The 17,165-nt window shown below is 39.5% G+C and overlaps 3 protein-coding genes across 4 annotated transcripts; 1 reads left to right on the forward strand and 2 right to left on the reverse strand.

Annotated features, from left to right (window-relative positions):
* Positions 1 to 30: 30 nt before the first annotated feature.
* LOC105683925 (threonylcarbamoyladenosine tRNA methylthiotransferase) lies at positions 31 to 2,101 on the reverse strand. Its single transcript, XM_012396919.3, has one exon. The coding sequence runs from the start codon at positions 1,814 to 1,816 to the stop codon at positions 167 to 169; it is 1,650 nt and encodes a 549-aa protein (XP_012252342.2). The 5' UTR covers positions 1,817 to 2,101; the 3' UTR covers positions 31 to 166.
* A 54-nt stretch (positions 2,102 to 2,155) lies between these two features.
* On the forward strand, positions 2,156 to 3,628 carry LOC105683927 (proteasome subunit beta type-7-like). Its single transcript, XM_012396921.3, has 4 exons — positions 2,156 to 2,313; positions 2,647 to 2,826; positions 2,877 to 3,192; positions 3,263 to 3,628. Exons 1-4 carry the CDS (start codon positions 2,252 to 2,254, stop codon positions 3,536 to 3,538), a joined length of 834 nt encoding a protein of 277 aa, XP_012252344.2. The 5' UTR covers positions 2,156 to 2,251; the 3' UTR covers positions 3,539 to 3,628.
* Positions 3,629 to 3,703: 75 nt separating this feature from the next.
* LOC105683924 (villin-1) lies at positions 3,704 to 8,341 on the reverse strand. Of its 2 annotated transcripts, none has more exons than XM_048659422.1 (10): positions 8,126 to 8,341; positions 7,998 to 8,055; positions 6,685 to 6,783; positions 6,479 to 6,595; positions 6,058 to 6,401; positions 5,214 to 5,988; positions 4,937 to 5,123; positions 4,608 to 4,856; positions 4,181 to 4,483; positions 3,704 to 4,074 (listed from the first exon to the last, which is right to left on the reverse strand). In XM_048659422.1, the coding sequence occupies exons 2-10, from the start codon at positions 8,013 to 8,015 to the stop codon at positions 3,713 to 3,715; spliced, it is 2,454 nt and encodes an 817-aa protein (XP_048515379.1). In that variant the 5' UTR covers positions 8,016 to 8,055; positions 8,126 to 8,341; the 3' UTR covers positions 3,704 to 3,712. The 2 variants fall into 2 exon arrangements, with proteins under 2 accessions (XP_048515379.1, XP_048515380.1); XM_048659423.1 differs by having other exon boundaries at positions 8,229 to 8,311.
* Between the last annotated feature and the right edge of the window lie 8,824 nt (positions 8,342 to 17,165).

Raw genomic sequence — 17,165 nt, forward strand, 5'->3', positions numbered from 1 at the left:
AAGTCGTGAACTTGCATAAAAACAACTCAATTCAATTTAAGTTATCCTTTATTAAGTTTTTCTTCATACGAAGATCGAACCGTATTTACAAACTTATTTTATTCATTGAACATTTCATATGTTTACTGTAATTATTACAATATTCATAGTACAGATAGATCGTTGGTTAAAAAATTGTCAAAAATTTCCATAAAAATCTAGCTACAACTGCAACTAAGACAGCTACTATAGCAACTAGTCCAAATCTTGAGGGAGAGTTTGTTTTGCTTTCTTGGAGAATTATTCCAGAGATAATTCCCTTGGGTAAAGGGTTCCTGAGCGATGGGGAAACACCTTCATCCAGTGGCTCTCCTTTGATGGAGTATTTACCAGCAGAAATAATTAGTACGGTCACCATTTTGCCCATGAAACCTTCTCTCATGGGCACCAGGACCTGTTCGTAAGCCTTATTGTGTCCAACAAAGTGTTTCTTGTCATGTGATATTTCTGTTACAAGGACCTGTTGCACCTGACCAACCTCGTGTGCGTAAGGCTCATAGGTATGGAAGAAGTCAGACAACTTTTTCGTCCTTTTTTTGACATCTCGAGCGGGGACTCTGGGCATCCTAGCAGCTGGTGTACCTGGCCTGGGGTAATATTGGTTGATGAATAAACTAGGGAATTTGTATCTCTCGCATAGTTTCATTGTGTCTTCAAAGTCCTTGTCTGTTTCTGTAGGAAAACCGCATATTATGTCTGTGGCTATAGTTACTCCAGGCACCTCAGATCTCAGAAAATTGACAACTTTTTCAAAGTCAGAACAACTGTATTCTCTCTTCATGTCTAAGAGAACCTGATCCGAACCCGATTGAACCGGAACATGAAGAAAACTGTAGACTCGGGGGTGCTTCAAGATCTTGGCAACCTCTTGTAGATGTTCGAGAATATAAGGAGGGTTTGTCATCCCGATCCTCATCATGCATCCTTCCGGAATTACTTCGACTAGCTGCCAAAGAAGTTCTGGAAGACTTGTACCAATGTCTCTACCATAAGTTCCGGTGTCTTCAGATGTTAACCAAAGTTCGCAGACTCCTTCGGAAAAGGCTTGTTTAGCACGTTCCACTATTTCTTCCGGTTTATAACTGCCTAGTTCACCTCTAGCATGTTTTGTTTTACAATAGGTGCACTGATTAAGGCATCCGGTGTTGATGGCAATTATTTCTATCAATGGATTACGTCTGACTTTAGGTAATGCTAAAGATGCTCCGCCAACTTTCTTTCCGCCTTCTTTCTTCTGTCCAAAAAATCTTACAGAGTTACCTTTTAGGGTTTCTTCAACAACTTCGACCACCCTATCTATTTGCTGAACTCCTATGACGCTAAGACCGGATAGGAAACCAGATTTTGGTGCACCCTGCGGAACACAACCAGCAACTACGACGTGTTTCCCTGTTTTTCTTCCCAGCTCAATTTCGTTCCGGAAATGATCTTCGGCAGGATTTTTAACTGTGCATGAATTCAACAGCCACAAATCTGCAACTTCCTTAGTCGATGTCAAATTGTAACCATAGGATGCTAGTTGCCCAGCCATGTATTCGGAATCGGAACTGTTGTGAGTGCAACCCCATGTTTTAATGTAAATCGTTTGTGTACCAGGAATGATACTTGAGAGATTCGTCACCTCGGGAAGTTGAGGTGGTATACTATCAGATTTTTTTCGCTTCGCACGTACCGTCACATTTTTTTTCGTGCTGTAACGTTCCTTCGGTGTTATGTCCTGAGAGGATATCAGGTCCTCGATGTCTTCGATTATGTCACTGCACGGAACTGAAGACATCCTTTAACTTTTTGGAAATTCTAGTGCGCTTGTTTGTACTACTGTCCTTGGGTTTTCAAAAATTCAGGTTATGAATAGCACACGTGTCCACCGATCAGCGCTGGTCAATCATTGGGGATGGACGAAATTTGTTCTTCCATTTTTCGGCAGTTAGAAAGTTTTTACCTGGTAAATATACCACCCAAATAGAGTACAATTACTGTTATTGCCTAGTATTAAATAGTTCGAGTTCACGTAACGTAAAAATAAAAAACTCGAGTAACTGTAGGGATGTCAAAGTAATTCAGAAGGTTTCTACTAGAGGCGTTACCTTACGATTAAATCATCGCATCTGTCGGAATATTGTTCAAATTACATTTCACAAGTCAGCGAAGCCGCAAGGGGAAGGAATAAAAGACTTGGCTAGCAAGCCGAATAAAACGTAAGCCGCTGAAGATGACGTCGCTTCTTGTTCCTCATATTCCAGCGCCTGGATTTTCTTTTGATAATTGCCAAAGGTATGATAAAGCAAAATTCTGATCGCAGTCAAACCAGATAAAGAAGGTGAATTACTGTTGTGCTGTGAAGTCGACTAGCAGAAATCCTCACCTAACCTAATTAACTCATCATGTTGCTGTGTCACACTTGAAGAAACGTCCTAATGATGACAATTTAGAATTTACCACAATAATTTCTACCAGAAAAAATACTTTATGTGACATCTGCATCTCAATAGATTTCACACCAAAGCCAAATTTTTTGAACCCGATTTCACTTAATCTTCCAATATTTTCGAATTTCTCAAATGTGAAATAATTGAATGTATATCGTAAACACTATTCCTGGAATAGGAATGCATTCCTTGCCCAAAAAGGTTATGCGCAACCAAAGGCAACAAAAACCGGGACAACCATCGTTGGAATAATATTCAAGGATGGCGTTATCCTGGGAGCGGATACTCGGGCAACAGAGGATACGATTGTTTCTGATAAGAACTGCAGCAAGATCCACTTCTTAGCACAAAATATGTAGTGAGTATTCACAGTTCTTTAACATCTTGCCACCAATGATTGTTCCTCAGTTGTTGTGGCGCAGGTACAGCAGCTGACACTGAAATGACGACACAGATGATCGCTAGCCAGTTGGAACTCCACCGATTGAACACTGGTCGTATTGTACCCGTTGTCACCGCTAATACAATGCTTAAGCAGCTTCTATTCCGTCATCAAGGTCACATTGGAGCTGCCCTTGTTCTAGGAGGTGTTGATTTTTATGGATCTCACTTATACTGCATTTATCCTCATGGTTCTACTGATAAGTTACCATACTGTACCATGGGTTCTGGGTCCCTCGCTGCTATGTCCGTTTTCGAAAGCCAATGGAAGCCTGATCTCTCGGTGAGTGTGACGTTATTGAGAATCGATGGAAGTTTATCTGAATTCTTTATTTTTTTTCTCTGGACTATAGGAGGAGGAAGGTAAAAATCTAGTGGCAGATGCAATCAGAGCTGGTATATTCAATGATTTGGGTTCTGGTTCGAACGTGGATGTTTGTGTAATCAAGAAGGGTTCCGTGGACTACATTCGTCCATTCGATGTGGCAAACATCAAAGGTAAAAAGCAAGGCTCTTATCGTTACAAACAAGGAACAACGGCCGTGCTCAACAAGACAGTTCGACCTGTAATTATTGAGAAAACTGTCATCCGAAAAATCGACCAAGAGTCAATGGACACATCCTCCTAATTGTTGATGGGTCATGATAATCAACTATCGTAAGAATAACCACTTCAATTTCGTTTTGTATTAATAAATTCCAATGAAAATCGATTACAATTACCGCAATATTTCGATTAGCGATTGTTTTTATTGGTAAAAGATGAAAAAAGAACTAGTAACTAATGAATTCTTGAATACTGATCAAAAAAGTCCGGCAGATTGTTTCAATCTTTTGCGGCGCCATGAGGGCAGTTTTTCAAATTCTGACGGTTGGATTTTGAAAACTGTTACAAAGTCGTCGAAGGTCAAGTGCATCTCTTTGCGTTCGATGTCGACGCCATTGGGTAGATTTTCCGGTTCATTTTTCAGTAGCTGTAAAGGGTATTTTATGAAATTGTCAAACTCTGAAAAACCTGGGGATTCGGTCTGCGATATATCGCTTAGACTGGGATACGGATCTTGATTCTGTAACGATATCCTAAAGACGTTAAAACTTTGGTGATCGCGCAACAAGTTGTGATTCCAGTTCTCAAAAAGACCAATAAACGTTGGCGGCTCAAAACCTACAAGGAAAAAATTAAAATGCATCCGAAGTGATCAAAATTTTAACATATTCTCAAACTGGGTACTTGTCGTTGAATTATAAATATAAATAAAAGTGAACCCCACCTTGTCTGATGACCGTAATGGTAGTGTTGCGGTCTCTTCCCGCGGGATGTGTGTACAGAAAGACAGTGGCGTTTTCAACGCATTCCTTGAGGGTCCTGAGATTCGAATGGTTCCCAAGCCATATCCAAATAGTGTTTCCCGTATCTAAAAGCCATGCGGCTTCCGGAAGCAAAGCACTCTGCGTAAATCCTAGAATTTCTTGCCCCACGAAAGCGCCTTCTTTAACGTGGCAGTGGTATAGCCGTTTCTCGGAATCCTTGTAATCAACCTCCGTTGGCATTTCTGTAGAGTAGGTCCCTCGACCTGGAACGGATAAAGCGATAATGCGATCTCCGCGAAACTTTTTTTCGGTTTCCTCGCGGTTTTTAAAATAAAACCGCGACCCACAAGATTATCAAATGATTATTTCTTGCTAATCGGAATTTACCCCCGAGCTGCGACCAGAAAGTATCGTCCTCTTTGCCCTCTGCGATGAGGGGAGTAGTGCCAGAAGCCAACCTTCTAGAGGCCTCTCTAGAATCGCCGGTGCTTCGTCCACCGCACCAGACAACTGGAGAAGCAGAAAACAGGATGAAAACACCATTGGAGTCCAAACTACTCGCCTTAAGTGGTCGTTCTACGGCCTTCGAAGTGTACGGAGTCGACCCCACCACCCTCACAAGATACTTTTTCGGCGCTGTGGAACGGTAATCCCTTAGTTGGTAAATTTATCGAATCGAATTTCGAAAAGTGAGATATGAAGGAGTGATGAATTACGCGTGTCTCGATGTTGTCCAGACAAAATAGTTAATTTTCCTCCATAGATTTGCAATAAATGTGGCGGTTCTCTTCCCTGGCTAGCAATTACCAGTTGACCGGAAGTATCCTCTCCCAATTTGCAAGCAAACTCTAAACCCGTTTCACGGTCGGTGCTCGTTGAGTGCGCACCCTTCCAGTAGTAAACCTAGAGCAGAGTTTCTCGTGTAAGATAAACGAGTCAATATACAAGTCCACGTAACATTCAAGTTCATCGTTTTTCAAGTTCTTCACTCACCACAACCCTGCTTTTCCTACCGGCTCCATATCTGTACCGCATAACGTAGCAGGCCTCTGCGTAATAAATCCCAGTGTCCTCAACCATATCGTGCGATTGTTCCTTGGTCTCGACCTTCCAAACAATCCTTTCCGCGCTTCCATCGTCAACCAATTCGCAATCCGCCGCCATTCTGGGTCTCTCCGCCATATAATCTGATTCAAATTGCCCCGGAAGAATAAGCGGCCCTTTTTTCTCCCTGTTTTCCCATCCCCTGAGCATCGATTTCATCTCCGATGGTTCTTGACCTTCAATAGCCCTTGCCACAGGGGTGCCATTTGAGTATCCTTTTTTCTTAACGAATCCTCTAGCGTTTCTAACGGCCTCAAGCTTCTCCCTCGGATTGACCTCACGACCTACCCAAGCCCAGACACCGGCCTCTCCCCTATCTATAAGAAAAACTGAGCTCGAAGTTAAATCCGACCTGAAAATTGGTCCAGATTTCAACTCCACCACTTTGTATTTCCCCGATTGTTCGGAACATTTGTAGAGTTTTATCGGACTCGGGAGCGATGACGAATTCGAATCATTTCGTCCGGGCATGACAACTCGAGAAGAAGGATCCAACACACTGTCAAAAAGAATTCTATCTGATTTTGACAGTGTTTGTTCGTAGCCGTCTTCTACGATGACGACACGACCGTTGTTGTTTTCTTTTCTTAATTCCACGATTTTTACAGCGTGTTTTTTGTGCAACGCTAACGCCGACGAACCAATCCACAGAAAAGTCACACCCCTGGAAAAATTTCAGAACGAATTTTACTGCGGGAAATAAAAATCATTGAAGAATAATTTTGATGCATACTTCGAGGAAATATTCAGCAAAATCACATCCATGGATGAGAAATTTTCCCAAGTGACCTTGTCTAGTTCCGTTAAAATTGGAATTGCTATACCGGTGACTTTGTGAATAGTAACGTCCGATGTTTCGCTACTTTGATTCATGCTTTCTACGATCAATTTGTCCTTGAAGTAGGAAAGGAATCTTGAACTTTCTCGACCTTCCGCTTCACGGTACAAAATCGTCGCGGAAACTTGTGCATCCAATTCCGCAGCCCGTAAAGCTGCGGCTCCGGCTATCGTTGAATCGCAATTAGAACCGATCCAGAAATGAATCGCGCGGGTCACGGGTCCCTTCACGTCTTTTCCCTAAAAAATTTTCCTCTTCAAGAACTTGTGATAGAAAAAAGTGGGTACAATGATGGAATTTGCCCTATACTTCTTACCGGCATTCCTGGATAGGGAATCGATCCGTCTTTGGGAGAGACCGTATAAACGACGTAAGCCGAATTGTTGAAAAAATTGCCGACCTTCTTTTTTGGTACGGCGACAGCCCCAAGTCCCTGCAAATGACGATGCGAATCAGTTCAGGACCAAAAAAGAAACAGAGTAAAAGTCATTTAGTTGCATAACAAAAAAGAATTAACGAAACCTCGATTTTCCAGACGCAGAACACAGCCGCGTGTTTCGGTACGCTCCTAAAAACATCGCTGTTACTTCCAGAATCGTCTGAACAGCTACTTCTGTTGTCCTGCAAAAAAAAAAAAAAAAAAACCGAGAAAAAATTAATAAAAATCGATCGGCCTTATAATCGAGAGAATCTATAATGTAGAATATATAAATCTGTTGAATGTGTAAGCATAAGGTGCGAGGTATTATCGGTTTCAATATCCCGTTAGAAATTCGCAATATAAGAAACATGACAAAACGAGATCCACTCGCGTTGCGGTGTTCCATTATTATACATATATCGATGCAAAAAAGTTTAAGTTCGACTACGGCACTATTTGGATTTTTTTCTTTTGATCGAATATGTTCGTTTTTCCAACCGCAATCCAGCTCAACTTAATTTCCGTTTCAGATACAATATACACCGAGAGATTCTTTATTGAAACGGAACACAAATATAGTGACGTTTTTATGTCTTAATTAAAGAAGGAAAATTAAATATACTGCGGGATTTTTAAATTCGCATAATACATGAATACGCAATTGTGTATACGTAGGTACGCACTTATACGTACTTACTCTACATAATGTTTCGTGGTATTACGTATGGTTTCGTTATTCACCTCAGTGCTATAGCGCGTAATTTTCGATGATGCCATACAGCGGCGAGAGACAGGAAATGTTCAAAGTATCCCCGCCCACTATCCTTTATTTCATACTTGCAGTGTACGTAAATCGTACATGAGATGATGGATTTTACCGTACAGATGAATAATGAAACAATATATACGGTAGGTCCCATGAAAATTCGCTTGACACAAAATGGAACTCATGGCCAAAAAAATCATTTCTTTTCTCTAATTTCAGACGCTCGCACTTCAAGGAAAAAACGAAATCTATTCATTGAACTTGGGATTCAAATATTATTATTCAAATATCGGGAATTACAGAATCGCGATTTTTTTCTGTACTTGTTTTTTGCTTTTCTAATCGTCCATCACTGCATTGATGTAGATAAATTTGAATCTATGCGAATGATGAATTTTTAAATCAGAAAGTGGAGGTAGACCCGATCTTAGAGATATCGTGAATTCTGATGATTTTGACACCGTTAATTTTGCTATTTGCGAAAAAACTGATTATAGGCCAAGAAAAAAGAAGAGAAATAGACAAATTATAAAACGGTATGATGTGTAAAAAGGTTCTTTGAGTGTAGACGATAATATTTATATTTGTTACAGCATTAACGTTTTTTTTTTTTTGTTGATGAATTATTATAAACTATACACTTCGTACCTGAGTGAAAAATCCCATGATGATTTAGACACTTGAAACTTGACAAAATCAGGCTATACTGCAAAGTCAGAAAAGAATTGATTACGAGGATTTGTAGTAGCAGAACTACATTTATCTGAACTACATACAACAGTAAAATTCACTGATATGAAGTTTTGAAAAAAAGAATTTCAAAGATAATTATGTCCAGATACGCGATGCTATAAAATTATAAGTAAGGCGATTCCTAACAACTTTAAGACGGTGCGACGAAACGCCACAATTGAGAATCATCAGGTAACAGCTAAAAGAGCACAAGAGTAACAGGTAAAGTCGAACGGTGCGCCAGTCGCTATACTGATGATACATTTCTATCTTTTTGAAAAGGAGCCCGACGCATGCCAGCCGTCCGGAAGTCAAGCCCGGAACACGGAGCACCCATCCGTAACCGATGCGCTGGGCGGTGCGGCGTGGATGGTAGCAGCTACAAAATTTATACCACGCTGTGGGTACGCTAAAAGTGCATATATTACACGTGCATTACGCATTTTATCTGAGGGATCCGAATCCGCAAGCTGAATGAATTTTTTCTTTTCGAGTTTCCCACGCTATTGTCATGCAATTCGATCTCAAGAATCCGGATCTCCGGACCAAATAATTCTATCATTAAAATTAATCGAGTTATCGCCAATTTATCGCTCCAAAATCTGAGAAATCGGCGATAGCTCGATAGAATATAATGATGGATCAATTTGATGAACGGCTTCGTGTTCGTTACGCATTTGTACGTAGGAAACAAGCGTCCTGGAATAAATTTGCTAAGCATCACCGAAGAGCCCCCTCAAGACGACGGTCTATCAATCATTTATTATTCATTATTATTCCGTGTTATTTGATGAACGAAAATCGGCCGAGAGATAATATTGATATGGGTACAACTGCTCGTAAAAAGAGAACAAACTCGCAAATGATACCAGAGTAACAGTATAATAGTTAACAATATATCGTTCGGGTATGGTATAGATGACCTCCGCCACCGTGTTCGTCTCATAGAAGAATACATCAGTGAGGTAATGTTTTATTTATCAATTTTCTACATTTATACTAGATTCAATCACAAACTATAGTATATTCTCATTGTCCCTTTAATTCCGTTCAAAGAGTCTAGTCTAGTCTACGTTAGTAAGTCGTCGAAATGAAGAGAAGACGGGTCTAAGCTCCACCCACCACGGTGCTCTTTGGCGGCTTCCTATTGGTCGCCCGGCGCCATCATGCTTTTTCGCGGAATGATGGCGCCGAAGCAGTTGAGAACCAATAGGACGTCGCGAAAAAGCATCGGCGCCATCATGCTTTTTCGTGACGTCTTATTGGTTCTCAACTGCCTCGGCGCCATCATGCTTTTGCGCGACGTCCTATTGGTTCTCGACTGCATCGGCGCCATCATGCTTTTGCGCGACGTCCTATTGGTTCTCGACTGCATCGGCGCCATCATGCTTTTTCGCGACGTGCTATTGGTGTAGCAGTTGAGACTCCGCTGCCGGATTAAACATGTGTCGAATTGGTGACTACCGCACAGCAGATATTAATTTAAACGAGTAATTTAATAGTATAATCGGATGAAAAAAGATTATTTATACAGAAGTGCATCGGGTGAGTCTTGTAATATGGTTCGACATATAAAATAATAATTGATTTGATTGTAGGAATAATTTGAAAATCTACGGGATTTCACTGCGAGTATATCACATTGTTTTTCGGAAGGTTAACCTGTACTCTGATAATTATACGACAGCACCCAGACGATTGCACCTGATGGAATTCCTATGCGTGCTGATACCTCATTTTACAATTAGTAAAGGTATGATTTTCCAACATTCAGCATGCGGTGTGCTTTATTTGCATGAACGACATTAAGGTTAGGTCAGTGACGGCATCCACATTGTGCTTACTTATTCCATTTCTATTTGTTCTGGCAGTGATTACTACTGGAAGTAAATGTCATCATTTCGGAGTATGAGAATGGAAGTGCATTATCAAAAGCAGAGGGGCTAGACTGATGGGTGGAAGATTGAATTCAATCGAGAGATGAGCAATATCTAGCTTAATTGTTTTTTTAAATGAATACCAAACGAGTTATTCACTGCTATTCGTTTCATTCTTCTAAAATGAACTGTATTTGTCCCAGGGAAGAATGGAAAGCTAAAATGACAAAGTCCTTGCAGTATGTGTCAGATGTAATTATTACACCTCTGTGTATCTCGGTGGAGAGTCAGTGTCGGTGTTTCGCCGGGCAAGGACCAGCCGCCAACCACAAGCATATTGTTGCTCTGTTTTGGAAAACGACACAAAGAGTTTGAAGGGAAAAAATCATACTACAACGCACATGTATCTACTCAAAAACTGCAGTCATTCAACAAACCATGGTGACCCTGTTTTCAAACCCCTCTGACAGTTCGAGATATGCCATCGGCTAGAGATAATATTGAAAATATTTTTTGTCTTCCATAGGATATGGAATCCCAATCAGCTCAAGACTTGGAGGCCTATACAAGAGAAACTATAACCACAGAATCCGCAATGCGTGCATCAACTTTGGTGAATCTCATGACAGCTCGATGGCATTCAAGCATTCTATTATGCCGGCCAACACATTTGGGGTAGGTTAATTAAGTGCCCATCCGGATATCCTCGACTTTTCACTTTTTCAATCGATTAATTAGCGACAACTCGATCTATTTCGTAGATAAAATTATTCTGCTTGTAGATTTGGATTCCTGGGACCAAAATACGAAGAAATATCATAGAAAACTCCTTCAAAAGAATTCGGAATCATCATCTCACATTTTGAGAAAACTCCAAGGCTATAGGCTTACCGTTTTTTCGGGCTGAAAGGTGAAATAATTGCCAAAATAATTCCAGGACGCTGATCCTTTGTAAAAATGCGCAACGAACACGACGCCGTCGATCAAATTGATCTGACATCGAATCCCTACGGTATATCCTCGATTTTTTACTTCTTCAATCGATTAATTAGCGATAACTCGATCTATTTCGTAGATAAAATTATTCTGCTTGTAGATTTGGATTCCTGGGACCAAAATACGAAGGAATATCATGGAAAACTCTTTCAAAAAAATTCGGAATCATCATCTCACATTTTGAGAAAACTCCAAGGCTATAGGCTTACCGTTTTTTCGGGCTGAAAGGTGAAATAATTGCCAAAATAATTCCAGGACGCTGATCCTTTGTAAAATTTCGCAACGAACACGACGCCATCGATCAAATTGAGCTGGCATCAAATCCCAACGGTATATCCCCGATTTTTTACTTTTTCAATCGATTATTTGGCGATAACTCGATCAATTTCATAGATAAAATTATTCTGCTTGTAGATTTGGATTCCTGGGACCAAAATACGAAGGAATATCATGGAAAACTTCTTCAAAAAAATTCGGAATCATCATCTCACATTTTGAGAAAACTCCAAGGCTATAGGCTTACCGTTTTTTCGGGCTGAAAGGTGAAATAATTGCCAGAATAATTCCAGGACGCTGATTCTACGCAAAAATGCGCAACGAACACGACGCCGTCAATCAAATTGATCTGGCATCAAATCCTAACGGTATATCCCAATTTTTTACTTTTTCAATCGATTATTTGGCGATAACTCGATCAATTTCATAGATAAAATTATTCTGCTTGTAGATTTGGATTCCTGAGACCAAAATACGAAGGAATATCATGGAAAACTTCTTCAAAAAAATTCGGAATCATCATCTCACATCTTGAGAAAACACCAAGGCTATAGGCTTACCGTTTTTTCGGGCTGAAAGGTGAAATAATTGCCAGAATAATTCCAGGACGCTGATCCTTTGTAAAAATGCGCAACGAACACGACGCCGTCGATCAAATTGATCTGGCATCAAATCCCAACGGTATATCCTCGATTTTTTACTTTTTCAATCGATTATTTGGCGATAACTCGATCAATTTCATAGATAAAATTATTCTGCTTGTAGATTTGGATTCCTGAGACCAAAATACGAAGGAATATCATGGAAAACTTCTTCAAAAAAATTCGGAATCATCATCTCACATCTTGAGAAAACACCAAGGCTATAGGCTTACCGTTTTTTCGGGCTGAAAGGTGAAATAATTGCCAGAATAATTCCAGGACGCTGATCCTTTGTAAAATTTCGCAACGAACACGACGCCATCGATCAAATTGAGCTGGCATCAAATCCCAACGGTATATCCCCGATTTTTTACTTTTTCAATCGATTATTTGGCGATAACTCGATCAATTTCATAGATAAAATTATTCTGCTTGTAGATTTGGATTCCTGGGACCAAAATACGAAGGAATATCATGGAAAACTTCTTCAAAAAAATTCGGAATCATCATCTCACATTTTGAGAAAACTCCAAGGCTATAGGCTTACCGTTTTTTCGGGCTGAAAGGTGAAATAATTGCCAGAATAATTCCAGGACGCTGATTCTACGCAAAAATGCGCAACGAACACGACGCCGTCAATCAAATTGATCTGGCATCAAATCCTAACGGTATATCCCAATTTTTTACTTTTTCAATCGATTATTTGGCGATAACTCGATCAATTTCATAGATAAAATTATTCTGCTTGTAGATTTGGATTCCTGAGACCAAAATACGAAGGAATATCATGGAAAACTTCTTCAAAAAAATTCGGAATCATCATCTCACATCTTGAGAAAACACCAAGGCTATAGGCTTACCGTTTTTTCGGGCTGAAAGGTGAAATAATTGCCAGAATAATTCCAGGACGCTGATCCTTTGTAAAAATGCGCAACGAACACGACGCCGTCGATCAAATTGATCTGGCATCAAATCCCAACGGTATATCCTCGATTTTTTACTTTTTCAATCGATTATTTGGCGATAACTCGATCAATTTCATAGATAAAATTATTCTGCTTGTAGATTTGGATTCCTGGGACCAAAATACGAAGGAATATCATGGAAAACTTCTCCAAAAAAATTCGGAATCATCATCTCACATTTTGAGAAAACTCCAAGGCTATAGGCTTACCGTTTTTTCGGGCTGAAAGGTGAAATAATTGCCAGAATAATGCCAGGACGCTGATTCTACGCAAAAATGCGCAACGAACACGACGCCGTCAATCAAATTGATCTGGCATCAAATCCTAACGGTATATCCCCAATTTTTTACTTTTTCAATCGATTATTTGGCGATAACTCGATCAATTTCATAGATAAAATTATTCTGCTTGTAGATTTGGATTCCTGAGACCAAAATACGAAGGAATATCATGGAAAACTTCTTCAAAAAAATTCGGAATCATCATCTCACATCTTGAGAAAACACCAAGGCTATAGGCTTACCGTTTTTTCGGGCTGAAAGGTGAAATAATTGCCAGAATAATTCCAGGACGCTGATCCTTTGTAAAAATGCGCAACGAACACGACGCCGTCGATCAAATTGATCTGGCATCAAATCCTAACGGTATATCCTCGATTTTTTACTTTTTCAATCGATTATTTGGCGATAACTCGATCAATTTCATAGATAAAATTATTCTGCTTGTAGATTTGGATTCCTGAGACCAAAATACGAAGGAATATCATGGAAAACTTCTTCAAAAAAATTCGGAATCATCATCTCACATCTTGAGAAAACACCAAGGCTATAGGCTTACCGTTTTTTCGGGCTGAAAGGTGAAATAATTGCCAGAATAATTCCAGGACGCTGATCCTTTGTAAAAATGCGCAACGAACACGACGCCGTCGATCAAATTGATCTGGCATCAAATCCCAACGGTATATCCTCGATTTTTTACTTTTTCAATCGATTATTTGGCGATAACTCGATCAATTTCATAGATAAAATTATTCTGCTTGTAGATTTGGATTCCTGAGACCAAAATACGAAGGAATATCATGGAAAACTTCTTCAAAAAAATTCGGAATCATCATCTCACATCTTGAGAAAACACCAAGGCTATAGGCTTACCGTTTTTTCGGGCTGAAAGGTGAAATAATTGCCAGAATAATTCGAGGACGCTGATCCTTTGTAAAAATGCGCAACGAACACGACGCCGTCGATCAAATTGATCTGGCATCAAATCCCAACGGTATATCCTCGATTTTTTACTTTTTCAATCGATTATTTGGCGATAACTCGATCAATTTCATAGATAAAATTATTCTGCTTGTAGATTTGGATTCCTGGGACCAAAATACGAAGGAATATCATGGAAAACTTCTTCAAAAAAATTCGGAATCATCATCTCACATTTTGAGAAAACACCAAGGCTATAGGCTTACCGTTTTTTCGGGCTGAAAGGTGAAATAATTGCCAGAATAATTCCAGGACGCTGATTCTACGCAAAAATGCGCAACGAACACGACGCCGTCGATCAAATTGATCTGGCATCAAATCCCAACGGTATATCCTCGATTTTTTACTTTGTCAATCGATTATTTGGCGATAACTCGATCAATTTCGTAGATAAAATTATTCTGCTTGTAGATTTGGATTCCTGGGACCAAAATACGAAGAAATATCATGGAAAACTTCTTCAAAAAAATTCGGAATCATCATCTCACATTTTGAGAAAACACCAAGGCTATAGGCTTACCGTTTTTTCGGGCTGAAAGGTGAAATAATTGCCAGAATAATTCCAGGACGCTGATTCTACGCAAAAATGCGCAACGAACACGACGCCGTCGATCAAATTGATCTGGCATCAAATCCCAACGGTATATCCTCGATTTTTTACTTTGTCAATCGATTATTTGGCGATAACTCGATCAATTTCGTAGATAAAATTATTCTGCTTGTAGATTTGGATTCCTGGGACCAAAATACGAAGAAATATCATGGAAAACTTCTTCAAAAAAATTCGGAATCATCATCTCACATTTTGAGAAAACACCAAGGCTATAGGCTTACCGTTTTTTCGGGCTGAAAGGTGAAATAATTGCCAGAATAATTCCAGGACGCTGATTCTACGCAAAAATGCGCAACGAACACGACGCCGTCGATCAAATTGATCTGGCATCAAATCCCAACGGTATATCCCCGATTTTTTACTTTTTCAATCGATTATTTGGCGATAACTCGATCAATTTCATAGATCAAATTATTCTGCTTGTAGATTTGGATTCCTGGGACCAAAATACGAAGAAATATCATGGAAAACTCCTTCAAAAGAATTCGGAATCATCATCTCACATTCTGAGAAAACACCAAGGCTATAGGCTTACCGTTTTTTCGGGCTGAAAGGTGAAATAATTGCCAGAATAATTCCAGGACGCTGATCCTTTGTAAAAATGCGCAACGAACACGACGCCGTCGATCAAATTGATCTGGCATCAAATCCCAACGGTATATCCTCGATTTTTTACTTTTTCAATCGATTATTTGGCGATAACTCGATCAATTTCATAGATAAAATTATTCTGCTTGTAGATTTGGATTCCTGAGACCAAAATACGAAGGAATATCATGGAAAACTTCTTCAAAAAAATTCGGAATCATCATCTCACATCTTGAGAAAACACCAAGGCTATAGGCTTACCGTTTTTTCGGGCTGAAAGGTGAAATAATTGCCAGAATAATTCGAGGACGCTGATCCTTTGTAAAAATGCGCAACGAACACGACGCCGTCGATTAAATTGATCTGGCATCAAATCCCAACGGTATATCCTCGATTTTTTACTTTTTCAATCGATTATTTGGTGATAACTCGATCAATTTCATAGATAAAATTATTCTGCTTGTAGATTTGGATTCCTGGGACCGAAATACGAAGGAATATCATGGAAAACTTCTTCAAAAAAATTCGGAATCATCATCTCACATTTTGAGAAAACACCAAGGCTATAGGCTTACCGTTTTTTCGGGCTGAAAGGTGAAATAATTGCCAGAATAATTCCAGGACGCTGATTCTACGCAAAAATGCGCAACGAACACGACGCCGTCAATCAAATTGATCTGGCATCAAATCTTAACGGTATATCCCCAATTTTTTACTTTTTCAATCGATTATTTGGCGATAACTCGATCAATTTCATAGATAAAATTATTCTGCTTGTAGATTTGGATTCCTGGGACCAAAATACGAAGGAATATCATGGAAAACTTCTTCAAAAAAATTCGGAATCATCATCTCACATTTTGAGAAAACACCAAGGCTATAGGCTTACCGTTTTTTCGGGCTGAAAGGTGAAATAATTGCCAGAATAATTCCAGGACGCTGATTCTACGCAAAAATGCGCAACGAACACGACGCCGTCGATCAAATTGATCTGGCATCAAATCCCAACGGTATATCCCCGATTTTTTACTTTTTCAATCGATTATTTGGCGATAACTCGATCAATTTCATAGATAAAATTATTCTGCTTGTAGATTTGGATTCCTGGGACCAAAATACGAAGAAATATCATGGAAAACTCCTTCAAAAGAATTCGGAATCATCATCTCACATTCTGAGAAAACACCAAGGCTATAGGCTTACCGTTTTTTCGGGCTGAAAGGTGAAATAATTGCCAGAATAATTCCAGGACGCTGATTCTTTGTAAAAATGCGCAACGAACACGACGCCGTCGATCAAATTGATCTGGCATCAAATCCCAACGGTATATCCTCCATTTTTTACTTTTTCAATCGATTATTTGGCGATAACTCGATCAATTTCGTAGATAAAATTATTCTGCTTGTAGATTTGGATTCCTGGGACCAAAATACGAAGAAATATCATGGAAAACTTCTTCAAAAAAATTCGGAATCATCATCTCACATTTTGAGAAAACACCAAGGCTATAGGCTTACCGTTTTTTCGGGCTGAAAGGTGAAATAATTGCCAGAATAATTCCAGGACGCTGATTCTACGCAAAAATGCGCAACGAACACAACGCCGTCGATCAAATTGATCTGGCATCAAATCCCAACGGTATATCCCCGATTTTTTACTTTTTCAATCGATTATTTGGCGATAACTCGATCAATTTCATAGATAAAATTATTCTGCTTGTAGATTTGGATTCCTGGGACCCAAATACATAGAATTAACATAGAAGTTCTCATGGATGAAATTCTTATCAGCTACTCCGAACAGATGTTTCTCGACTTGGTGCCTCATCACGTGCATGCCTCCATTCTCGTGTAATAAATCATACTTTTA

Source organism: Athalia rosae, chromosome 8 (assembly GCF_917208135.1).
Source record: "Athalia rosae chromosome 8, iyAthRosa1.1, whole genome shotgun sequence".
NCBI classification, from domain to species: domain Eukaryota; kingdom Metazoa; phylum Arthropoda; class Insecta; order Hymenoptera; family Athaliidae; genus Athalia; species Athalia rosae.